Below are 25,232 nucleotides of genomic sequence, written 5' to 3'. Positions count from 1 at the left end.
CACATCTGGAACTGGAAGATAACACCACTTGCCTCAGAGGCTGTGGGTGTGTGAACTGCGTATCGTGGGCACACGGTTTAGTGTGAGGTGTCCCTGCCCATGACATGGGGGTTGGAACTACATGATCTTAAGGTCCTTTCCAGCTGTAACTATTCTATGAGTCTTTAATTCTATGTGACATCTTTCATGAATGTAGGCTTACTTGGGAGTGTGGGTGAGATCAAGGAAGGTAGCTAAAGGAAGAGGTCATGTACCTTCATTTACCATGGAGTACTTACGGGGACATGTACAGATAGCATAGAGCTGTAACTTTTGACCTTAGGTTTTCCCACAGGAACCAATTTCTCTGCCTATACTTTGTCACACAAAGTCATAGACAACAGCCATACAAACCTATGGAGCACGTTCGAATCACAGAATGGTTTGTGTTGGAAGGGATCTTAAAGATCATCTAGCTTCAACCCCCTGCCACATTCATACCATTTTATTCAGTGATGCATTTGAGTGATGATTGGCATGAGGTCACATACTGAATGTTGAGAATGAAATAAAAGTTTAAATGACAAGTCATCCTGTGACCATGACATTATTTTCCAATCCTTGATATTTGGTATATTTTCAAGATACTGCATGAAGCAAAGGCTTTAGACCAGATATGTAGTTTTGTAATAATATATCATGACATATATGCAAAAGAAGGCTGAATTCAGATGACAAAACTAACCTTTATTTTTTGCTGCTATATTTTGCAAATTTTGTGGGTGGTTTTTTTTCCAGCACATTTTTGCATAGAAAATAACTGCCAAAGCTGTATTTCAGTGTACTTAGAAAACAGAATCCTTCACTTGCTAAGTACAAGTTGTGTGACTATGTATCTGCTTTGCCTTTGCTAACAATTTCCTTTCATGAACAATGAAAAACTTAGGAAACTGCTCAAAGCGGAAAAAAGTGATTAAAAGAAAAGAAGAAATAATGTTGTCAACTGCAAATACTGCCTCTTTTTCCATTAACGAAATCAAAACTAAAGCTATTAAGTTTGAGGAAATGATTTAATCCTGCTGTGATACAGCTATTGTGGAGTATACTTTCTAGTTTTATTATTTAAATCTCCTACTACGAGAGTTATAATAGGAAAAACTTATGTGTGCAAATTATTGGTAAAAATTACTTCTACTTTGAATATGAATAAGGATCTAAAGGCTTTGTACAGGCAGTCTAATTTTTCATCTACAGCTGGATACAAATCTCTTACTTTTTATGCTGCAGACAGAGAAGTGCAACCAGAACCTTTCAAACTACGCAGCTGCCTGTGTAGCATGTCACATTGGGGCCTGGACTCAGGACAGGGCACCTGTAAAAAGAAAAGGCACTTGTAAAGTTTCCGGTGGTAGTTAATGAAGCTGTATGCCCCTTGTGACAAAATTCAGTATCACCACTCAGCCCTGCAGTCACAGGATGCTTGGAAGCAGCTGTCAATACAGCAGATATAAGGAACGTTATAAATAGGTCAGTGAAACAGACAGCAAGTTCTCTTTCCTTCCTCTTTCTTCCCTGCCACCTGCAAATCCTTGCAACCTGAAAGCATCAATTACTGGAATAAAAATACAGACCTTAAAAAGGCACCAAGTCAAGATATATCACCATTCTACATTCCTCTATATTATTCAGGGTCTAAACAATTTAACTTTCTGTGCTTTTTTTCCTGCCACACACCACAAATGCCTTTAGCTCTAGGATGTTATGATTAACTTGCATGGTCTAGATAAGCTTCCCGTCCCAGACTGGTGGCATTCGTTGTTAGGGTTCTAAATATTACATGAAGATACCCTACATTTTTCTGGCCTTCTGTAGGGGCCTGAATTCTTTATCTTAGTGTCTGAGAAGGTGATGTATTTACATTAATTGAAATGATGATTATGTGCAACTGAGTCACAGGAGTCAAAGGTTCTTTTGGTTTATTATTTCCAATGTGTTTCTTAATCTGTCATGAGGTAGGATGGATATTCTATTAACTCAAGCCACTACTAGCACCATGAGTATGTTCTGAATAGGCAGAGAGCTGATGTTTCTTCCTTGGGTTTAAGCCTTAATGAAGCCCAGTGATAATTGATAATTCATATGTGTAGACAAACATTTTGGAGCCTTTGTCCTACACAGCAGCTGTCCATGATCTTCCCAAACATTGTGAGCTCCCCATAGGAAGAGGATTACCATCATAAGGTGTAACAAAACTGTAAACCAGAGGAGGGTACTTCATAACAACATTCAGCACACCTGTGAATTTAACCAGAGAATACTTGCAAGGTATGAACTGAGAAGATGACATCTACTAGAGCTCTGGGGAAATCTGGATATAAGCCACCAACCATGCATTCAGAATTATAATCAGAAACTCAGGAAGAGAACAGGTCATCAAAAGAGGAGGATCTGAAGTGGCAGGAGCTGTTCAGTGATTTCATTCTCATTCTTGCTGGTACTTCAGGCATGTGTAGAAGTGCAACATTGATAAAGTATACTGGTTAGTTGCAATATGTTGTATAGAAAATTGTTAGAGGAAACAAAGGGGAAGTGTGGGAGAAAGAATAACAAAACTTAACTTAGTATTACATACACTTTTAAGCTATCCTTACTAAGAGTAAACATTTACAGAAAAGAGATAACAACCATAAGGCTTGAAGGAGTTCAGATACTGCAGGTTTGGGAAACTGGGTTAATGTATGATGACAAGGAAGGAAGCTACAGCTGAAGGTATGGAGATATTCACAGTATTGGAGTCCCTCTAAACAATACTCACCAAGTGTCTCTTCACTCAGACATCTCTGAGAGAAAGTCTAAACAGTAAAAGTTATAGGGACAAGAATGTGAGAGGGACCTTGAGCTCTCGTGTATAAATCTGACATCAGCCAAAAGGGTTTGACTTGAAACAGTGACTGGAAATGATGGAAAATAATGTCTCTAATTCAGAGTAGTCCTACTTGGTCAGAGTAAGTAAATGTGAATTTCATTTTGTCAAGAGAATTTATACATTTACTTTTAGGACTGGAGCAATTGTGAACGAAGATCCATTCTTATTCTTGTGCATGTTACATGAGCCGTATTCCTGAAACTCTCTCTTGCAACCTTTGCCTCGGCTGACCTGTCAGATAACTGAAGCTGCGAGACAGCTTTCCACCAGAAAGTTTCGTTTCTCTTCATCTTCGTTCCCATCATGTGCTTAATATGTAAATTAGATGTCTGGGGCTCCACTTCCCCCTTCAGCTGATGAGTACAGTAACTTTGAGACAGATGAAACATCATTGCAGAAGTGTTTTCTTCTTACCCTACCATAAAAAGGTGTTCTGAAATTCACTAACAGATACTTGCTGTTTACTCCAACCCCATACACACAATGACATAAGTAAAAGCCTCCTGTTTATTTGTCAGAAAAGCCAGATTCCTTCTTTCCTCCTGAGTGTTCCTTTATATAATTAATGATAATAAATATTCACAAGTATCACTCACTATTGGAGTAGTATTTTATTACTTGTAGGATGTTAGCAGTTTTCACTTTACAAAAGTAATTTTTGAAGGGCTTTTTTTAACTGTGGGGGAGGAGGAAAAACTTGCCCAATAGTACAAATCTATCCAGAAAGAGTGCTGAACATGTTCTCTATGTCGAGTCTCTTGGTTTCAGTGTGTGCAAGTGCCCTTTTCTTGTCATGCAAACCCCTAAATCATGGGACTTTGAAAAAGGACATGGGTCACTTGGGTTATCAGGAAACTGCCTCACAAAATCATGACTTTTTTTTTTTTTTTTTTTTTGAAGGGAAACAGAAAACTGGAAAAAAAAGGGGTTTTAAAGCTTGGATTGTCTCTTTACTAGTCCCAGGATATTCTCTTATAAAGGAGTCCCTGAGGAGGTGGGAAGCCCTTGTGCTAACCTCAACTAATGTGTCTTCTAGGACTAGTCAAGATACCTTATGTGAACTTAAAGACTGACAAAAGATTTGTGAATCCAGAGGGGTAAAAGCACCCCTTTTGTTGTGTTTGTTGTGTGTGGACAGGGGGGGAGGTATTCCTGTAGGCGGGTTCCATGGTATCTTACAGTTGCCCTTGAGGATCAGGTCATTCCCTTCACATCTTCCTCAAGTTATGGAGAACGGAATGTGAATGCCCCATGTACTTTCTTCTGGTCAAAATTCCTATTATTGGCAACATCAGTGCATTAATGTCAAGGTGTTTTTTCTCCAGCATGCCTGTGGGATGCTCTGACATCCCAACCTGGGGTGCAGAGACAAGGAGAAGGACTTCCCGGGCCTGAAGCAGGCCAGGGGCATTGTCTGGCCAGACGCGGCGAGACAACTTCTGTCAGGCCGAGCCATTTCTAAACCACCGTCCTTAAACGCCCTGTCAGGAGAGGCGGGCTCGCTCGGCTCTTTGCGAGCCCCTGTCTCGGCGGGGCTGGAGCGCCTCCTGCCATCCCCAGGCAGAAGCGCAGGAAACCTGCAGCCGCCCCAGCCGCTCACACCTCCTCCGCCCCGCCCCGCCCCGCCCCGCCCCTACCACCGGGCGGGGCTTGGTGCGCCCTCTGCCTCACGCCACGCCCCCGGCGCCTGTTCCGCCTGCGCGCCGCGTCCCGGAAGGCGGCCACGTCTACCGGAAGATGGGGGTGCGCCAGCGAGAGCGGCCCGGGCCGTCGCAGTGACCGTCGTTGCCCGGTGCCCCCTCACAGTATCCCTCGGGCCGGGGGTGGTTCCCGCTGGGAGGAGGTGAGGCTGGGCTGGGCTGAGCTGAGGCCTCCGCCGCTCCTGGGGGCCGTCGGGTGGGGGGCCGGGCCAGTCCGGGCAGCCGTGTACATAAGGGTGGGCAGGAGCGGGGGAAGCGGCTATCCTGAACATCGCCCTGCCGCTAGGCCTCGTCTGCTTCGGCGCTTCCCCCTTCCCGCTGTGGGTGTGCTCGGCCAAGGGAGCCTCCACAAGCCTGCCCTGGGGTGAAGGAGCTCTTCCCGGGAGCTGGGGTGGAGGCAAACGCCCTCTGTGTTGTCTGTAGGCGCCTGGTGCAAGTGAACGCAGGCAGCTGTCCCGTGTGTTGCTGTCACAGAAGGGACAGCAGGCTGTAAAGTTTACGGGGGAGAAGTTCCTCCATCTGCCCCCGATTATGAATCTGCAGGCCAAACACTGAAGGCTTTGTTGTTATCTGTCCTTGTAATAAGCATTTGGCCTCTTTTCCTCCAACCAAGTGTGGTTTTGTCAGTTGCAAGTAGACTTTGTTGTTGTTGTGGATTAGCTTGTAGGCTGGGTGCTCTGTGGCCAGAAACAGGTATGGTGGCCTGATAGCTAAGCCTTGGTTTTGCCTGTTTACCTCAGGAACTGGTTTGGTTTATTTCCGTCACATTACCAAAACAGTGAATACCAAGGGAGTAGGAGAAAAGTGTGAAGATAATTACAGCTGTAATAGATTAACACAGCAGTTGCTTAGGTAACCCACATATCTTGCTTTATCAATAGCCAGTCTGATTTGTAATCATTCTATGTTTTTTACAGCATATGGTCGTGAAATTTTAATCTTAGGGAGTTTATCAACAGACATCCATCATGTCTTGGCTTGCTGATCTTGCTGGAAAGGCAGAAGATCTACTCAACAGAGTCGATCAAGGAGCTGCGTCTGCTCTGAGCAAAAAAGACACAGCAAACAGTGCCATTTATGATAATAAGAATTTGGACACTTCCAATGAATACTCTGAATTGCACCAGCACACTGGAGAACTGAAATATCAGATACCATCCAAAGCATCCTTCATCTCCTCAGCAGCTGATAACATTAAGCATCAGAAGGCCACAATCCTAGGCAGAACAGCAAATGTTAAACCAGCACACAGGACATCTTCGGAAGTTGCATCTCCGGTAGAAAGTGTTTCTACACCCAGAGCTGCCTCACATTTTGTGAGAAGAAAAAAGTCAGAACCTGATGATGAGTTGCTATTTGATTTTCTTAACAGTTCAGAGAAAGAGCCTAACGGAAGGATGGATTCTAAAAAAGACAAGAGCAAGGCACCTGTTCTCCAAAATCACTCTCGGACTTCGATCGTTAGTTCTGTGTCTACCAGTACACAGAGTGCAAAAACTACTGAAGATAATTCCATTAGGAGCCAAGGCAATGGTAGTTAAATAATATTGAACCTAGATATAGTTAGACCCAAGTATGTCCAGAGTAAGGCTAGGTAATGAATTTACTGTCACTTCATGAAACATTTATTGGTAGTAGTATGCCAGATATGTGGACTGCAGTAGGATCTGTAACATTTTTTCATCACTGGGATAATCTGAGATACCGTGCTGATTTGACAAGTGTAGTTAATACCCAGATCTTTTATGTTCTTGATCTGTCTGGTTGCTCCTGCTCACCTTGACCTTCCTGAGCAATGGCTTAACCTTGCATCAGCCCCCACACTTCCCCACTTAGAACCACAGGCGCTGCTACATTTGTTTGATCACTCAGGGGCCTTTACCCATTGTTGCCATGTAGGAGAGTGACTTTCACTGGCTGGTAGATGGTGTTGGCTGTTGCCCAGTGCACTGTGTGAGGTGATGTGAGGTTTTCTTTGTCCCACCATAGAAGAGGGAGAAGATGTCAGACTTGCTTGTCCTGCGGAGTGGGAAGTTGGATGTGGATGGGCTGTTCTTAGAGCTATGGGCATGAGAGAGCTAAGTAGGTAAAGCCTTTGGGTTTGCCAGAAGTAGTTCACTATTGCAGTCTAAACCCAGGCACCTGAAAGAGGCACCAGATGAAGTGGTCAAAATTTGGGATATTCTCAAGTCAATGCAGAGGAGAATTGTGTTCACTATTAGACTGGCTGGTTAGTACTTGGTCTTTGCTGTTGCTGTGCTACTTTACTCTTGCTTGTTCTGTACAATCGAAGCAAAAGTTTATATTATCTCTTAATAATGTAGTTAGAATATTATTCAGTAATTTGAGTGTGTAAAGCATTGTAAATGCCAGGTTTTTTACTTAATACATTAAGTATGCTAAAAAGTTTTAGGCATGAAAAGGGGAAATTTCCAAATACGTGAAAATTTTTGTATTTCTGGGTCTGTTAACTTTTCAGTAAGGCTTCCTACTGCTAGTAATAATTCAGATATATTAGGCCTGGCTCTGTGGCCTTGCTGATTGACCATATGTATACTCTGCAAAACGTGTTTGTTTTGCTTAGTGTTGCTTGTTGAATTTTCTTCTGAGGATTTTTGGGTGGAGTTTGCCTTTTGGAGCTGCCAAATAAGGAAGCACACAATTACAGTGCAGGGCTTGAGCACACTGGTTCCAAAGTTGATTGTACAGATACTGTGTTGTAAATGTTTTGTATAGCATCTGTTGAAGTAGCTATGAACAGAACCAGTTAACATTGCAGTTTGTGCATTAGAATGGGTAATATGTGCTATAAATGGCTAATTTCTTGGTTCATTAGCTCAATTAATCTATTGACTTTTTCAGACAAAGGAGTGCGGATAAATTGATGATTTGGAAATTGTGCACATGAATCAAGAGGAAAGAAATGACACTTCTTAGAATTGTTTAAATAGGAAAGGGGTTTGAGAAAATGTGGAAGAAATACTGTCACTGGTGCTACTTGTCGATATGTTGCTGAGAATTAATAGTTTGTCCCAGCTCCCTGGGCTCTGGGTGACAGAGGCTGTTGCAGTGGTAACAAGCAAAGTGGAGCGGGTTGGTTGGTGATCACAAGGTGAAGTAAATAACGTTGTGACAGCTAAACTGCAGTCTTGCTTGGAATTAGTTGCAGTCTGTCCCTTGGGATTTTCAACAGTTGCTCAACTGGGATATACTAAATTCACAAGTACATATTTTTGGATTGCCTGCTTGTTTGCTTATTGTGCTGTGTTGTTCTATCTTAACACTGCTGCAAAGCTTCCAAATATCTGCATGCTGGAATCAGTACTGTTACAGTGGTTGTACTCATTTTGCAGCATTAATCCACGATGCTGTGTGGTGCTTGTGCATGATGGGGAAGGCCTTCATTCCAAGAGACTGTTGCTCAGAATACTACCAGGAGTCCCCTTACTATTTTGAGGTTCTAAGATATATTTATTTATTTATTTTTTAAAAAGGAATAAAAATCTGTATTTTGGTTTCCAAATTGCAGTTTGTATTGGCAGAAAGCTTTTAAGAGTTTGACAGACTATATCTACTTTATCTTTTTTATTAGAGAAGGAATATTTCATGCTTCTGCTTCAAATCACTGCAACTTTATTTCTCTTAGTAAAAGTGTTTTTGAAAGTGTTTTGAGAGATTTATTAATACAGAATTATCAGTAAGATGATGATTTGACTGGAATTATTCTTGAAATGCATTTTTACATAAAGATAACTCATTTAGCTTTGCTATAAAAATGGCTTAGTATAGTCATCTGAACAGATTTTTTGAAATAAAATGTAAATCCTTAAAATCTTAAGGGAAAACCAGAATGAACTTGTACTAAATATTCCCCTAGTTATTTGCTGTGTATATTAATCTTTTCTGTTACTCTGTTAGCTTCTGAAGACAGCTCCGGGCAGCATAGTCATAAAAAAGTGTTAATGTTTTGAAAACCTGAATTTGACATTATGGTAATAACAACAAAGAATTTTCATAACTTCCATGTTTTTTCATGCAGGATTATCAAAAATGCTGCATGATGCTCTAGAATAGTGCTTGGGAGAAGCAGCTCCATATTCCGTTTTGATATAAGCTATTATTATCCATTTAACTACTAATGCAGAACATGGAATTGCTATTTGTGTCAAGACAACTTACAAATACATATATTAGTTCTAATTTGCATCTTTCTGTCCAGAAACCCCAGACAGTTCAGATTCTGGACTGGGAGCACAAGGGGATGGCATGAAGGATTCATCACTAAGTGCAGTAACTAATCCTAGCCTTTCAGCTAATGATGATTTGAAATCGCATGAGCTATCCAATCTTCGCCTGGAGAATCAGCTGCTGCGGAACGAAGTTCAGTCTTTAAATCAAGAAATGGCTTCGTTAATTCAGAGGTCTAAAGAAACACAAGAAGGTACTGTGTGGTTTGGAAACTCAACTCTAACTTGTTACTAAAATGCTAGTGAACTGAAAAACAATGCTTTTTCTCTGTTAGCGTTTTGTATTTATAATAAAATCTTTCTAGTTAAATTTGCATATGTGACCAAGCAAATTGATACTTGGTTCCAGAGTAACGAGCTGTGGTTGAACAAGCTTTTTAGTTCCTCCCAAAGACGACACAAATGTTGGTTAAAATGATGTGATCAATTTAGTTCCAAACCTTAAACCTTAAAACAGTGTTAGCAAATGTTGTCAGTGTTAAAATATTTTTCCTACATTTTAACAGCCATTGCAAAATACTAATAGTTTTAAATGAGTAAATTCCTTTAAATACTTCAGAATCTGACTATTTTGGGGCTGTAGGCCATAATCTCTGGTGCCTAGAAACTGCTAGTAAAAAAATAAAAACTGGTAATTCTGTATGACTTCACTAGCTTTTCCAAAGACAGATGAACTGACATATATGAAAGATACGGATATACATGAAACACTTAATGGTAAAACTGTGAGCAAGCTGACCTTGCAATAGCTACTTTTATAAACTTCAGAGAAACTTCTTATTTTGTAGAACTGAACAAATCCCGGGAAAGGGTCGAGAAGTGGAACGTTGACCATTCAAAGAGTGACAGGATGGTCAGAGAACTTCAAGCTCGAGTTGATGATCTGACAGAAGCTGTTGGTGCTAAGGATTCACAGCTAGCTGTGCTGAAAGTACGGTTGCAAGAAGCTGATCAGTTGTTAAGCGCTCGAACGGAGGCTTTGGAAGCATTGCAGAGTGAAAAATCACGGTACTTTGTTGTTTTGTAGTTCATAATTATGCAAATAGTAAGTTTGAAAGATCAAGGCAGATAATTTAGTCTCTTTAAGAATAAAAATTAGTAAACTGATGGGGAAAGGGATTGTATCAAGATTTCAAATATGAGGATTAAAGTTTACTCCGCACATGCTGTATCATAGCTAGCAGTGGGAACGGGGCAAATGAGTATTAAATAAGGGCAGTTGTCACCCAATTATTGAAAGCCATTTTGTGTGTTTGTGTCAGAGGCCTGAAGTTGAAGGTCTCTAGAAAAATATTTTTGTCTTGAAAAATATGTTTGCTTATGCACAAATATGAACACTTTTCTGACTTCCCTCAGTGCTGGGATATGAATTGGCAGTTGGATACTCTAGAATATAGGTCAGGGAGCAGACCTGAGTCATTAACTCCAGCTTGCACACCTGTAGTCAGCCACATTCAATAATTTACTGTGTAAATTCTCAAAACTGGTCTGAGAATCAGGTAATAGTATTTCTTCCTGAAATTTACAATAATCTTTTTATGTCATTTTTTTCCCCAATGAATGTGTGTATTGCTTTTCCAGGATAATTCAAGACCACAGTGAAGGGAGCAGTTTGCAAAATCAAGCCCTTCAAACTCTTCAAGAGAGGCTGCGTGATGCAGACTCCGCACTCAAGCGAGAGCAAGAAAGTTACAAACAAATGCAGGTTAGACATGAAGAGTAAGGAAGAGTTTCAAACTCTATTTTTTAAGATTGGATGTGTGAGGTTCTAACAGGTTTTTCTTCCCCTTGTCTTCAGTTCCTGTTCAGGGTACTAAGTGCTTGGAAGGATGTGCTGCCTGCTGTACTAAGCTTCCTTGTGATTCTAGTTTACTTCTTACATTGGTTTTCTTGAAAGCTTTTGATTAGAAGTTTGTGAGGGTTGTTGTTGATAATATTTACTGGTTTTGAGGTGTTTTTTTGATGCTAACTTTAGTGTTAAAACATGCTTTAAAGCTAAGTCAGTAGTTTAATTTTTCATGCTATGTTGTTACACAACAAACTGTTAGACAATTTTAGTATGTAATCTTGAGCATATTAAATTGGACAGTAACTTCTGTGGCAAAGATGCAAGTACATAATTGCTAGAGACTGCTTTCCACACTTGGCTTGACCTTTGTTAAGCATACCAGCATCTTTGAAAATCTTTATCAGTATCTTTTTGTTGTGTTGTTTTGGTTTTGGTTTTTTTTAAGTAAATCAAAATACAGCAGATTACATTTGATAATATTTTTTGAGGGGAAAGCTTGCTTTTTGTTTGCCAAAGATGACTGTTATTGCCTCACTATATCTGGTGAGGGAAAGAAATGCATATTTTTACTGATATTATTTAGAACTTGCTTAAGCAAGCAGGATTTCCTTCCATATAGCACTAATGCATCTTTAAGTTGGAGGTGGTAAATATAAGGTGTTGTCATCTGTTTTTGTCTGTGTTGCCAGCTGCTTTTAATCTTTCTTTTTTCCTTTCTAGGTTAAAGTTCAGACTGTGTTTAAACACAAAGTATTGTTTCTTTATTGCTAATAGAATGAGTTTGCGGCTCGTCTAAGTAAGATGGAAGTAGAACGTCAAAACTTGGCAGAAGGGATCACTGTAGCAGAAAGGAAGTATTTAGATGAAAAGAGGCGAGCTGATGAACTTCAGCAGCAAGTCAAAGTAACTAAAAACCACCTGGAGTCTGCGAAACAGGAAATGACAGACTATAAACAAAAAGCTACTCGCATACTCCAAGTAAGTGTGTCTGTAAAGAAATCCAGTTTGATATGTACACAACGTTAAGGTGTTATGCTTCAAATAATCTGTGTTTTGTTTTTTTATTGTGACCTGTAATACATTTTGGGGCATATCTGTAATAATGTCTATACAGAACAGCTACCAGTCTGCATTTTGTAAATTTCAGTTTACAGGTGGAGGTAAGTAACTGAAATAGAAGTTCAGGTCCTGAACTTAAAAGTCCAAATGAACCATTGTTCTTACTGTGCTACGTCTGTCACTGTGTTCAGCATTCAATAGTCCAGTCTTAGGCAGACAGATAGATGTAATCTGCAATCTATTCCACACCCAGTATTCTTGAGTCAAGAATATTGCTCTGTTCTGATTGAGGATGAAGCATAGCATATAATGGATACATATGTGTAAACCAAAGAAAATACTTTTTTATATTCTGAGAGTTTGCATGTGATGAACATTTTATAAACAATGGCAAAATCAGGTATTTTGTGCAGACTTTTGTAATACTTAAGTTGTCAAGGATACCAAGTCAAAATGTGGTCAGTTTGAGTCTTGTTTAGAAAAGTTAGCAAAACATTGAAAATAAAGCTCTCTGTTTAGAATAATTAATTTAGTCTGATATTCAAGGGCAGGTTTTAAGTCATCTTGATAAATGTGAAAAGCATGAGATCAGAAATTAACGTCAAGCTGACATTAGGTTGACTCTGAATAAAATGGTTTATCCTCTTTCCTAGTAGAGTTATGACTGTGTTTTGTTCTTATTTGGCTTTGTTGGCAGGAAAATGAATGGGCTGAAAGGGGGTCAGTTTTGTCTTTAGTGTCTGTTAGTGTCCATTAGTGTCTGTCTTCTCTCTATTGATAGGTGGAAAGCTAAAATTGTTGTCCATTCCAGGCACTTCTAAGGAGGAAAGCTGTAATCATCCTCAGATAGCATAGACTTTCAGTAAATCTGGTCTTATGGCGTACAGGAAGTTAGGAAAATTATCACTAGGGAAGTATTTTCATTTTCAACTGCGTAGGGTCATTATTATCTTGGCTAAAATAACAGGTTAAAAAGAAGCTCTTTTACTATATTTCTGTGTTAGAATTTTAGAGCAGTCGTTTTGCCGTGTTCTAGTTGAGCACTTGTTAAATACTGCTATAAATAATACATTGATTTATTATTTCAGTCTAAAGAAAAGTTGATAAACAGCTTAAAAGAAGGCTCTGGTATTGAAGGCCTGGATAGCAATACTGCAAACACAGTGGAACTAGAAGAACTGAGACATGAACGAGATACTCAGAGAGAAGAAATACAAAAACTAATGGGACAAATACAACAGATGAGAACAGAGCTGCAGGTAGCTGTTATGTACACATGCATTTGTAGTTAACCATGCACAAAATGCTGGGTTTTTTTGTATGCTTTAGGGCTGTTGCTTCTACTGTTTGACATGAGCAAAAGTTGGCTTCTTTTAATACGAAGGTGAGACAAATGCTTATTGATAGCCAATTTCTTTCCATGTTCTCTCTCACCACTTCAGCTCATGGTGGGAGGAATACTATAGATATCACTTCTTCCTTCCTTCCTTCACTACTGCTTGCTTCTTTCGAGGGAAGGATTTCTTTCTAAACAAACATGGTGATTTCTGTGGAGATCACCTATATGCTTTTCTGCAAGGGCTACTAATCCTTGAAGCAAGTGTAATCTGAGTCATCTGCTGGCATAATTGGCTCAACCCAGCAGTTGCATGCAAGCCTACTTTACACAGTTTTGCTTCGTAGACAGTAGAAAGGAAAAAGTGGAGACTTTGCATGTTCATAAAATGCATTTATTTTGTTAGTGTATTAGTAAAAATATATTGTACATAAAATGACCAAATACCATTTATTTAGTGCACTCTCATGTTCATTTTCCTTTGAAGCAATATTGTAGATGCAGCTTTTTTTGCTGTTCCCTGTGGTACATTGCAGTATTGTTTAAACATTAGTGAAGTGGTAACATTGCTGTTCGTTTCAGGATATGGAGACTCAGCAGGTAAGTGAAGCTGAGTCAGTGAGAGAGCAGCTTCAAGACCTACAAGAGCAAATAACAGCACATAAATTGGCCAAGCAAGAGGCAGAAGCTGAACTTGAACGGCAGAAACAGGTAAGGAATTCTTGAAAGCTGATTGATATTTTTCTAGGCCTTGTGGTGTCATCAGTAAAGCATTTGGATTAACAGGAGTGGTTTATGCAGTATTTGAGCTAATTTTTTTGTCTAGTATTCCAAAGAAATCCCCAAAAGCTTAATGGCCAAACAAGCACAACGCATACTAAGCAATAGACAGGGTCTTCTGAACGCTTCTGAAAAATGGAGATCTCACTGATGTGTTAAGGAATAAACACTAGGGAGTGCACAAAATTTATCATAATCTTCAATTTTATTCAGCGGTGGAACAATCAACAGGGATTTAGAAACATTGGTAACTTATTTATATCAAGAAGTTCAAATACTAAAAATAGTTACTCTGAAACTTCCTGTGCTCAGTTACTACATAAGATGTAGCTTGTAAAACAATATTATTGTAGTACCAATTCATAGATTTTTTACTCCATGTATTACTCAGTTATTAACCTAAATGTTGTTACTTCAAAACTGCTCTAAAAGACAAATTGCTGATAAAATTGTATTAGTGAATTCTGTCAGATGGTGTTATCTTTTTAAGCAGACTCCTTAATTTAAGCAGTTTTGTTTTAAAAAGGGGGGTGGGAGGGACGACAAACCTGTATTTCATGTGAACAAACTTAGTGTGAATAGGACAAATGCTTTTCAGCATTAAAACATTCCCTCTGTAAGAAAAAGCTCATGTAAGGAGAATTAATAATCAGGAGAGCAGGAGAGTACACTGTATCTGCTAGGAACAATTTATCTTATAGGATTATCTGTCCTTCCAGAAATTACATTTTAATGAGATGATAGCAGCTTGAACTAATTAAAAGGCAGGAGTTGAGGTCTGCTCGTGATGGATAGCTGATGTTTATTATATCAAGGCAGATGGTAGATTGTATTTTGTTACTCCTGCCCTTCTGATGGGTAGATTTTAATCTAATACTAATATAGAAAAAGTGAGGTTAATTAAAAAAAAAAAAAAAAGCATTATCAGTTATTACAGAAACAGAAGTATTCCTTTTGCTGCCATACATTTACATGTGCTTTTAAAGTAATTGTGCGCACTGATAGTTGAGACCATTATGGTTTGTTCTGTCTTGGAATTTCTTTAACTATTGCCTTAGGTTTGAGACTGAAGATAGAAAATAGGCAGAGGTGTTATTTTTTTGTGCATCTCATGGTTTGAAGGGAGAGTAGGTTTATCTGTTTTCTGTAGTAACTGGCAACTGAAGTGATACAGAGATTTGAAGACTGTCTTAATTTAAAAGATAAGCATGGCAGGTCTTTGAGTTAAAATAGCCACTAAAATATGGGAGTAAGAAAACTTTAGAGTTAGATTTACTGTTCAGTAATTTGTCCTTTGCTAATATTCCTGCCCCTTTCATATTGGCTATGTTGATTTACCCTAAACTTTAAGGATAAATATATTTAAATATTTTAAAGGTAAATATTTAAGGGAATATCTCTGTCATACAGAATTATAGATAGATATATCACTTCTAAAAACATTTCTAAAACCTAGTATCTTGGATTGATGGGCTTATTTTAGGAACAGTTTCCCCCCTGCCCCCCGGAACATTTCCTAATTGTTTAAGTTTTGTTGTTGACACAGTTTCAAGATAGCAATATAATAAACAGTATAAGGAAGATAAATCATGGTCCTGATGAAATTGTGTGACTTGCAGTAGACTAGTCTGGATTAATATTTATCCAGACACTTAACTAAGATTAAATTTCAGTTTATATTTGAATGCTGCATATTGCCTTCTTACCGTGACACTCTAGATAAGAGAATGTCTCTCAAAACATGTGTGTATTTTATTAGTAATTGTGATAAAATTTATAGGAACTCCATTATACTGAAGAAGAATTGTATCGAACGAAGAACACTTTGCAAAGCAGAATAAAAGACAGAGAGGAAGAAATTCAGAAGCTCAGAAATCAGGTACTGTGTGTGTATAGAAAATAACTTTTATCCCCTTCAGTTATGAAAACAGATGACAACTGTAATTTAATTTAGCTTTACAAAAGAAACATGAAGGCTTTACAAATGAGTTAGGGTACTTGTTTTCAATAGAGAATAAGGTATTGAGTGGAGAGAACAAGAAGGGGGAAACACAAAGTAGCAAATAGCCTATCTATAATCACGTGTGCTTTTGTCTTTGGGGAGGGCAAAAAATACCAGCCTTTTTCAGCTAGACCTGATGGGGTGGTGCTGGATCAACATTCTTCATTTTGAAAACTAAAAATAGTCATTGGCATTTGATTAAGTCATCATGACTTCTGCTAAGATCCTTTTAACTGGACATAAGAACATAAAAAACATCCTACAAGACTCAGTGATCTGTCTGGCCCACTGTTGTATCTTGCACAGTGACAGTGGGGCTGGCATGTGAGCCTGGCTGCTTTTTTCACTCCCTTGTACTCTCTCAACATCAGCAGCTGAATTAGGGATGTTGGTATTTAAGTCCCTACTAAATCCCACCAGTATGTTTATGGACCTATTTTCCTTGAATCAGTCTAATCCGTTTTGGAACCTTCTCATACTTGTCAGCCCCCACAGTCTTCTTGGGCAGCATGAAGGCATAGGTCTCGTTTTGTGCAAATTATTGTAGCATAAGGAAAGTAGTCTATACATAAAGTTAGTGATAATCATGTATGATCAGCTGTGTCAGTGTCAGAAGATTTGGAAATGGTGATACAAATTTCTTGAGCCCTTTGGCAAATTCCTCTGGTAATACTGGCTTCAAGACTGTCTGCACCTGCCATGGTGCATGCATCTAACTTGTGATTTTGATATCTGGCTGCCTCTGCTTCCTTGTGATTCTGTTTTTTCATTACTGAAGCTGCATCTTTGGGGTATATGATGCTACAAGTGGCTGAAATCCAAGGCTGTAGTGAATAGGCGAGTTATTGCATGTATGGCTAATCTGGAGATTCCCATTTGGCTTAAATATTTCCTGCAAATGAGTGACATGATCCATGCCTTCATTTGCTGTCCTTGCAGTTTCTGTTTGCTAGTAGAGTCATGTTTTCTGCCTCGGTGTTCCTCGATTCTTTTGCAATGTAAGCTGCATTTTCACCATTTTCATTCAAGGTTTCTTGTAGAATGGCATCAGATTCTCTCCATTTGTACTGAGTGTTTCCTTCCTCACTTGAAAGCATTTCATATATTCACTTATTTTGTGAAGTTGCAAGTATGATAGCTAGACTGGATTATCTTGCTATTGTAATTCTTGCCGTTTAAATTCAACTGTTGGGCATAGCACTGATTTTTGTGATCAAACTTGTGATTACACAAAAATGTTTATATGATCAGAGGTGGAAAACATAGGAATACATTTTTACATAGTTTCTTGTGTCATGTAAAATCTTGTTTTCTGTCAAAATTAAGTTTCTGTTTCGTGCTCGTTGGTGATCATTTTGATAGTACTATCCTATAAAAATCCTGCAGTGGGGTAACTTGGTTCCCGAAGGGCTCAGGTTTTTAGTTTTGCAATACATCAGCTGGTCATAATTGAACTTACTCTGATTTTTTTTCTTTGCTTTTGTGTTTTTAGCTGACAAACAAGGCTCTAAGTAGTAGTAGTCAGACTGAATTAGAAAATCGGCTTCATCAGCTGACAGAAACACTAATTCAGAAGCAGACCATGTTAGAGAGCCTGAGCACAGAGAAAAACTCACTTGTCTATCAACTGGAACGACTTGAGCAACAGCTGAAGGCTATTCAAGGCACTAGTAATAATGGACCTTCTATTAATATGTCAGGCATTGATGGTGCTGAAGGTAAATAAGGAAATAGAATACTTAAAACTCTGTCTTTTTTGCAGTTCAGGCTTTTATATTTCCTAATGTCTTTCCCTGAAAGTCTAAACTTATAAGGAGAAAAAAAAAAGCTGAAAATATGGAATTTATGCCAGAGACCTTGTCAACAGCAGTCAGTAGTATAAAAATAGTGAAGTAGAATCTATTTCTTGTGTGCTGATGACTTTAAGTAAATTTAAAGCAGTCAGTTTTTTCTTTAATTCTTAATACTGCCACACGGTTGGAACAAACATTTGTAAATCCTAACACAGGTGCAAATAAATCTCGGGGTTTAAACTGAGTGTCAGAAGCAGGATGTAAGGCTTATCTTGAAGCAGGGTTTGGGAGGTGAGCAAGAATGGAATACTTCCTTTTGAGAGTTAATTAGAATTCTGGTTGAAATCAGTTTCCTCCCTGATTGTTGTTTTTATTGAGAAGCAGCTTAAAATGTAGCGGTTCTACTGAGGTTGGTTTATCTGTACTGTGTAGTGAACATACCCTGTATTGCTAGGAGAACCTCAGCAGTTGATCCATAGTTTTAAGATGTTACTTTCCAAAGTCAAAGTTTGTAATTTTGCCTGTATGCTACATAACTTTTAAAACAATGGACCGTTACGAGGAGGTGTGAAATGACAATCCAGACGACTTTCGTTTCCCTACTTATGAAAGGCTTTCAAAAATGGGAGGAGATTGGAAGTATATTTCCTTTGGGCTTGTTTTTAAGTAAATTCGGTAAGCTTAAGTTTAGTTGCGCACAGGCAATGTTATCTGAGAATCTTGTTTCTTTATTAACAAAGTCGATACATAGTAAAAATGTAAATAAATACAAATTTTTGAAATATACAAGTTAGTACCAGAAGTGCTATCAGACTTCTGCTGTATGAGAAATAAAAGCAAGTGGAGAAACTGTGACCTTACCAAACTCATAATTTTATATAGCTGATAATAGAATTATTATTACATGCTAGAATTGAATATCAAGAAGTCCATCTAGTGAGCTGTAATAAGTTTTAAAAATATACTAAATTGAAGAAACATTTGACCTAATTGTAAGCTTGTCAAGAATTCTGCTCTCAAAACATACTCCTCTGCCCCCAGAAAAATGGCACTAATAGATCAATCACTATTTGTATTATATGTATCTTTTTATATATCTTTGTTATGCGCTATTGATTTGTTTTACTTAAACAACAACTTAGCTGGTTTTAGACTAATGAGATTTTTTTGGTTGGGTTTTTTTTTTCTCTTCAAATAGGTGCTCGTATGCGTAATGTTCCTGTCCTGTTCAGTGACGTGGATGCTAACATGGCAGGAATGTATGGGAGAGTTCGCAAAGCTGCCAGTACTATAGATCAGTTTAGGTAAGAGTGCCCAAAGGGAATACATTTTGTAAGTACTGGAATCCTTTTGCAGTTTTCAAGTGGCCCACCTTCTGTTTTCACTTGCTTTTATGAAGGTAATAGTGAAAAATAATGAAGCTAAAGTACTGTATAAATTATTTAATATTGACCCAGTTCACTTATGTTTTCCTATAATATTAATATCCTTGGGCTTTTGTGAATTATGGTAAATTATTTAGGCAACACTCTTGTAGGTTTTAATACAAGAAAATCACCAAACTTTTTCAAAAGTACAAAAAAACCCAAAAACCCCTAACTTTTTTCATTTCCATCTTCCACTTTTCTCACTTTGAGGCTTTGACCATGTCTGTGATAAATACTGTAAGACTGTATTAGTGGGGGAGTATCACAGATATTTTACTCCCATTTAGGCATCCTGATGAAGACAAGTTTCTGGGTTCTGATCCTGTGCAGCTGTTTACCTTGAAAGATAATCTGTTTGAGGAATTAGTAAACTAAGATCATTCTGGAACCAGCTAGTCTTGGCTTAATCCTTTTTCTGAGTAGTTAGGTTAATTGTCAGTATTCACAACAAAGGTCTGCTCCAAAACTTAAATCGAATACTAATTGAAAAGCAAGTTAGGTAATACTTTATAATCCTTTGAAAGCAGGATACCTTAATGGAAAGTCCTTAGTGCTTCCATGGTACTTTAATTTCATTGTGAAGAATATTAGGATTTCCATGGTTGTGACTTATTATGTGATGTTTTAATACTAAACTTTATTTGGCAGTATTATACTCACTTAAGTACATGGGGTTTTTTAAGTGATGTTAAAGAGCAACAGTGCACACATCTAATGCAGTATACTTGGTAGCACTATAGCGGTAAACTTGGAAACCCCATGTCCTTCTCATCTAAGAACACTAGTCATCTATCAGGTTTTTCAAACAAATTTAAGGTTTTATTTGTTTAAGCCTTTTTGAAGTGGCAGCTCTTCAAGTAACAAAATTTGGCAAAAATATAGCATATTTGAATTTTAAAATGCCTGTACATCTCTTGAATCTTAGCTTTTTTTCAATAACTCTGAGCTTAGCATGTAACAGAAAAGATATGAGAACATGTTTTCTGGTCTTGAATTTGAACTTTCACTCCAGTTAAGGTCTTGAATACATGAAGTAAAATTCAAGGCAGAAAGAAAGCCATGTGTAAAGCAGTAGCTGATCTTCATGAGTTTGTCGTGATTGGAATGAGAGGAGCAGTAATTTATTGTTCATTGTTAACTTCTGGATTTTGTGTTCTCTTGTGTAGCATTCGGCTGGGAATCTTTCTAAGGCGGTATCCCATAGCAAGAGCCTTTGTAATCATTTACATGGTGAGTAAGCTTTCTTTAAAGAAAGAAGCTTAATGCAGATTTTCTACAGCCAGTTCATTTAATATGTCTTAAACTGCAAGGTGTTTCATGTTCAGAAGGCTATATAATTAACAACTGGGTGTATATTTTTGTAGAGCAGACTAAATAGGGCTTCTATAACAGCATTTTGGAGTCATGTTGCTTATCAGCTTTCAGTTTTTTCCCAGGAATTCTTAGCATAGCAGTCTCAAAGATGTATATGTAACTACCATTTGAAAGACTGTCAAAACAGATTTTTAGTACTGAAATACAGAATTAGTAACCTGTTGCCAAAGTTAACTCACCACAACTGTGTGCACTGCATTAGGAAAATGTATCTGTTACAGCTTTTTTAATGTTTGGCACTTTTCTTTTTGTTCAGTGTCTAATAATAATACGTCTCTAGCTGTAAAAGTAGCAAGAAAGGTTTTTCTTGCTAAACTTAAGTAGTGGGAAGTTACTCATCTGTACCAGGCGGATTGTCAGGCCGGCAAGTGATAAAAGTGAAATTCTTCCCTTTTCCACTGGAGGGCAGATGTCTGTCAGTTGAAGTGCCTTGTGGTCAGGCAGGTGTGCAGTATACCCTGCGGGAAAATACTGAAAAAAAAATCCACGTTGCTTGAAGAAGGCATAAAGATTCCTCTGAACAGAGCTTCCAAGGACAGCTGTACCTGTTTCAGGGTGTAAAGCAGGCAGACAAGCGTGAATAAAGAAAACTACAGTTTCTGCATGTAATTGCTTCTTCCAGCTATTAAGTACTGGAAGGAACGGGGCTGTTTGATTCCTGACTTCTCTCTTTCTTCCTACTGATCGCTTAGACTTACCAATATATGAATAAAATGCTTTGTACCAAAACACTGAAAACTTACTGCTTAAGCTGCATTCTGAACTGGAATGCAGTGATTGTTCACAGGAGCTGTATATTAGACAGTCTGTGGCAGTTGCCCTTGTTCAGCTCAAACCTTGGCTAGGACTTTTGTAACTTGAATGTTTAATTTTATTCTGTTGAAGGAAATGTGGCTTACGTATTCTGTCAGCTACCTCCATTGTTGCAACCCCAGCAACTTCTAATTGGATAGTTTTAGCCAAATTTTAATGAGAATTAACATTCCCACACACTTCATAAAAATGCTTCAAATTGGTGCCTGTGGTAAGCAGAAGGGAAGCAGAACTCAGCTGTTTTACATAGGCTGGTAGTAACCAGTTGGCCCAGGAGCAGTGCCTTACCAGTCACTTGAGGCAGATCTCATAATGTTCTGGCTGGGGGCTGGATATCAGAGAGAACAGCTGCAGTTACTGGGCCATGGAGGAAAAGAGAAGCCAGAGGACATAAACGTGTAGGAAACCAAGCTGCTTTATTTTTGCTGTTTGTGTAAAGTCTTTAGTTTTCTGCAGATGGCTACTTCAGAATCTGACTCAGCATTTCATTGCACAAGTAAGAATTCTCTTTTTAGCAGTATCTGAATACTAGGAAAAAGACAATCAAAATATTTCTACAAAACTAAGTTTTATTAGCTCTCATTGAGAGCTCTCATGCATAATGCTGCTGTGAATGATGATTGACAGTGCTGATAAGTTCTCTTTCTTTTCCTTTCTCAGGCACTGCTTCATCTCTGGGTCATGATTGTTCTGCTTACCTACACCCCAGAAATGTATGACAGTCCCAGTGGCAGATAGACTGAGACAGGGCCAGATGCTGTGCTAATGTGATTCAGAATGGGAGCGTCTTTAGAATAATCAGTCCTGAAATATCAGCAAACTTTTCCTCATGGTGTTAAGGAAGAATGAAAACCGTCATGCCTGATTTATCACTACTTTTCAAATACGTGTATAATGTTGCATAGCTTTTTCAATTTACCTAAAGGAGCATCACTTTCCTGGAGAAATAAAGCTATTAAGTTAAACTGTGGTTAGCCTTTAAATTTTTTGTAGATCTTCTTGTGATTAGAGTAAAAGATAAGGCTTGCACCTGCGGAGAAATGCAAGGATTTCTGACATTGCAGGTATACATGGTACAAACTATTTTAGATCATACTGGATGTGGTGGTCAGCTAATGAACTGTACTTAGCAATTTAAATAAACTTACTCTTTCTGGTTTCTTTCAGTCTGCTTTTGCACTTCTATTTTTACCTTTGTAAATAGTAGGCTTTTCCTTAACGTATTAAACTGAAAAAAGGACAATGGATTGGTGCAATATCTTTTTGTACATAAGTGTAAAAAACCAAAATATTATGCATTCTTCTCAGCTTTGTACTTCTAGTGCAATAGATGTATCTTCCCTACCAGCTGAATAGTGGGGCTGTCCTATTTACGGGCTGGTGTTTTAGCTTTATTACAGGAAGAGAGAGATGGTTTTGAGAAAGGTTTATTCTTCAGAAATAAGGGTGTTTCTTTTTGCACTTGAACTTTATATATTTTAACTGCATTTTCTTATACCTCTCATTATTACATGTCTGAATCAGATCTTATATTCATTGAAATACTTATTTTCTAAAGCTTTGGGTACTTAATTAAAACTTTCTATACAAAATTATCAAAACATCAAAAATTTCTCATGTCTAAACACTTACCAACTGTACTAATAAAATCCTAATCAAATATTTATGGTAAAACCCATAATGCCAAACCTACTGTAATAGTTCTATCGCTCGACTGTGGCATTCTGTAATTACGAATTATCAATACACCATAATGCAAGGTCACTTTCTTTCCCTGGAAATGTCTTGTTTTCGTGTGGGGTGCTCAAAGCTGAGTAATGAATAGATGAGTACAAGCAGTCTGTCACTCCTGCACTTAAGAATATGGCTCAGTTTTCATGTGCCTTGAGCACACTAAGCATTAGGTCCTGTGCATGAAGTCTGTTGTGCTAAGTCCTATGGAAATGTTACAGTAGCTGAATGAGTGTATTGCTGCTCTGATTCAGATCTTGCAGAGAAAACTGAAATGTTTTGATGAACTCAGTAATAAAAGAGCATTTGCTGTAAGCTGTGTCCCTGTGCTCTGTCCCAGTTACTGAATTTTGCCTGTTGCCTCTTTTTAAGTTCTGATACTAAAGCTGTATTTGAACCCTGGAGAGAGCTGATTGCAGTAGAAGATTGGGTTAAAGTCCTTCAAACAATCTTTTCCCTATACATACATGCTTTGGTTTGTGTTTTTTTGTGGTTTTCTTGGTTGGTTGGTTGGTTTTGGGGGATGGGTTTCTTTTGGGGGTGGGGGTGGTGCTTTCATTTAAAACCTCCAAACCACTGAATCTTTGGATACTCCAGTATATTGTGATAATTTGGGGAGAGCATTCTTAGCAGTATAAGACCCTTAAGCACTTTGCTGACGTCACACTAATTGCACACCTATTCTTGCTTCCTTTCTCCATGGTTTTTCCCTTTTTTGTGTTTTTTCCCTTTTTTTTTTTTTGGGGGGGGGGGTGGTGTTGGGGTTTTTTTCTTTTTTTTTGGGGGGGGGGGTTGGGAGATCACCTTTTGGTATGTGCTGGTACCTTTTTTGTAACTTAGTAAAGCCACTACAGTGCTTCTAGAATGTGATTATTTATTTCCCCCCTGTTCCTTTGTGCTTGGTTTCTGTGCTGTGGTCAAAAGGACAGCGTGTATTTTGCCACCTTTCTGGAAGGGGGTGAGATGGCTGGCAGCAGGCTCAGGGGGAGCAATGGGCAGGCCACAGGCGAAGGTGTGAGCTGCTCAGGCAGAGGAGGCTGCAGAGGGATTCAGAACTTTTCTTCAGTTCTCCCAGGTTTTATGCTAGATAGTTTACAGGGGTAAGCACTGGAAGATTCCTGCCGACAAGTGCCTTTGAACCAGGCTCTTGTATTCCACTGAGCTTAGGTAGTGCCGGATCCCTGTGATGTCTTACAGTTGAGAATTACTTTTAGTGCAGATTTTGTTCTTGACCTCTTGTGTCTGTGTTGCTGTTTCTGTTTTTATTCCGTGTCCATGAAATGATGTATAATGTACTTGTTGCAGCTTCAGTTCCCAGCATTGCTGTCTATTTATTTTTCTTCTTTTTTAATTTTAAAAATGCGTGTTAAAGGAGGGCATGGCTCTTTGCATACCCAATTATACTCTGATTTTTAAAAGGTGTGACATTAACAACCAAATTGTGAATCAGTATGTTTTCACCTAGTAACAAACCTGAAAGTAGGCATCTTACAGTCTCAATTGCTTGCCAGACAAAAGGATGTTCAGTGTGGAGGGTAATGTGGGATGAGGAGACAAATGCCACTGAAGGATATGCTACAGTTTATGTAAATACCTTTAAAGCATAGAACAGTTAGGAAAAACCTTTATTATGGTGTTAAATTGCTTCAGAGCTATACAAGAAATACAAATAACTGCTCCTTAAAGCTTTTGTTTAACCCCACTGGATTTTTGCCCCCATACTTTATTTTAACAAGCTGCACATGATGCAATGCAGGAGCACACACAACCATGTGATGGAGTCTATCTGAATCTAAATGTCCAATATTTAGTTGAAGGGTAAGAGGCGCTCCCTGCTTCCAATTAGTGATGCTGGGCTCCAGTGTCATCTCTATAGATTTGCAAAGTGGGCCACAGCTATGGGTCAAAGGTGACATAAGGACACCTTTTTGCCAAGCAGCTCCTAATGGTGTCAGGAGGTTGCCTTGCTGAACAGATGGCTTTGGAGCAAAAAAGAAGCTTCTGTTAGCCTTCATCTTAAGTGGCAGGAAGCTATTCCAAGTGCCAGGGGTGTTCGTGAGGGACTTACATACTACTGTGCAGTTAAAGTACCCTAATTTCAGAGACCAGCATAGCAATTTAGGGGGTTTAAAAATATTTTGTAAATGCTGAGCCTATCATTCCATGCTCTGTAGCCTAGCAAACGCCAGAAATACATGGTCATAACTCACAGAAAATAGGAATCTCTGTCCCTATCTGCTCTATCTCACTGCCTTGAGAGCACAATATGCTACTGT

General features: G+C 38.6%; 1 protein-coding gene across 3 annotated transcripts; it reads left to right on the top strand.

Moving 5' to 3' along the window:
- Window positions 1–4,590: 4,590 nt before the first annotated feature.
- On the top strand, window positions 4,591–23,271 carry GOLGA5 (golgin A5). 3 transcript variants are annotated; one of them, XM_065685629.1, is made up of 13 exons: window positions 4,591–4,748; window positions 5,523–6,138; window positions 8,918–9,046; window positions 9,641–9,860; window positions 10,434–10,557; window positions 11,416–11,619; window positions 12,789–12,959; window positions 13,619–13,747; window positions 15,597–15,695; window positions 17,311–17,536; window positions 18,810–18,915; window positions 20,205–20,268; window positions 21,886–23,271. In XM_065685629.1, the coding sequence occupies exons 2-13, from the start codon at window positions 5,574–5,576 to the stop codon at window positions 21,961–21,963; spliced, it is 2,115 nt and encodes a 704-aa protein (XP_065541701.1). In that variant the 5' UTR covers window positions 4,591–4,748; window positions 5,523–5,573; the 3' UTR covers window positions 21,964–23,271. The 3 variants fall into 3 exon arrangements, with proteins under 3 accessions (XP_065541701.1, XP_065541700.1, XP_065541703.1); XM_065685628.1 differs by having other exon boundaries at window positions 8,825–9,046; XM_065685631.1 differs by lacking the exon at window positions 4,591–4,748 and having other exon boundaries at window positions 5,745–5,882; window positions 5,978–6,138; window positions 8,825–9,046.
- The last annotated feature ends 1,961 nt before the right edge of the window (window positions 23,272–25,232 follow it).

The sequence above is a fragment of the Lathamus discolor genome, chromosome 6, assembly GCF_037157495.1.
Source record: "Lathamus discolor isolate bLatDis1 chromosome 6, bLatDis1.hap1, whole genome shotgun sequence".
In the NCBI taxonomy this organism is placed as follows: Eukaryota; Metazoa; Chordata; class Aves; order Psittaciformes; family Psittacidae; genus Lathamus; species Lathamus discolor.
This window is presented reverse-complemented; position numbering and strand designations above follow the sequence as displayed.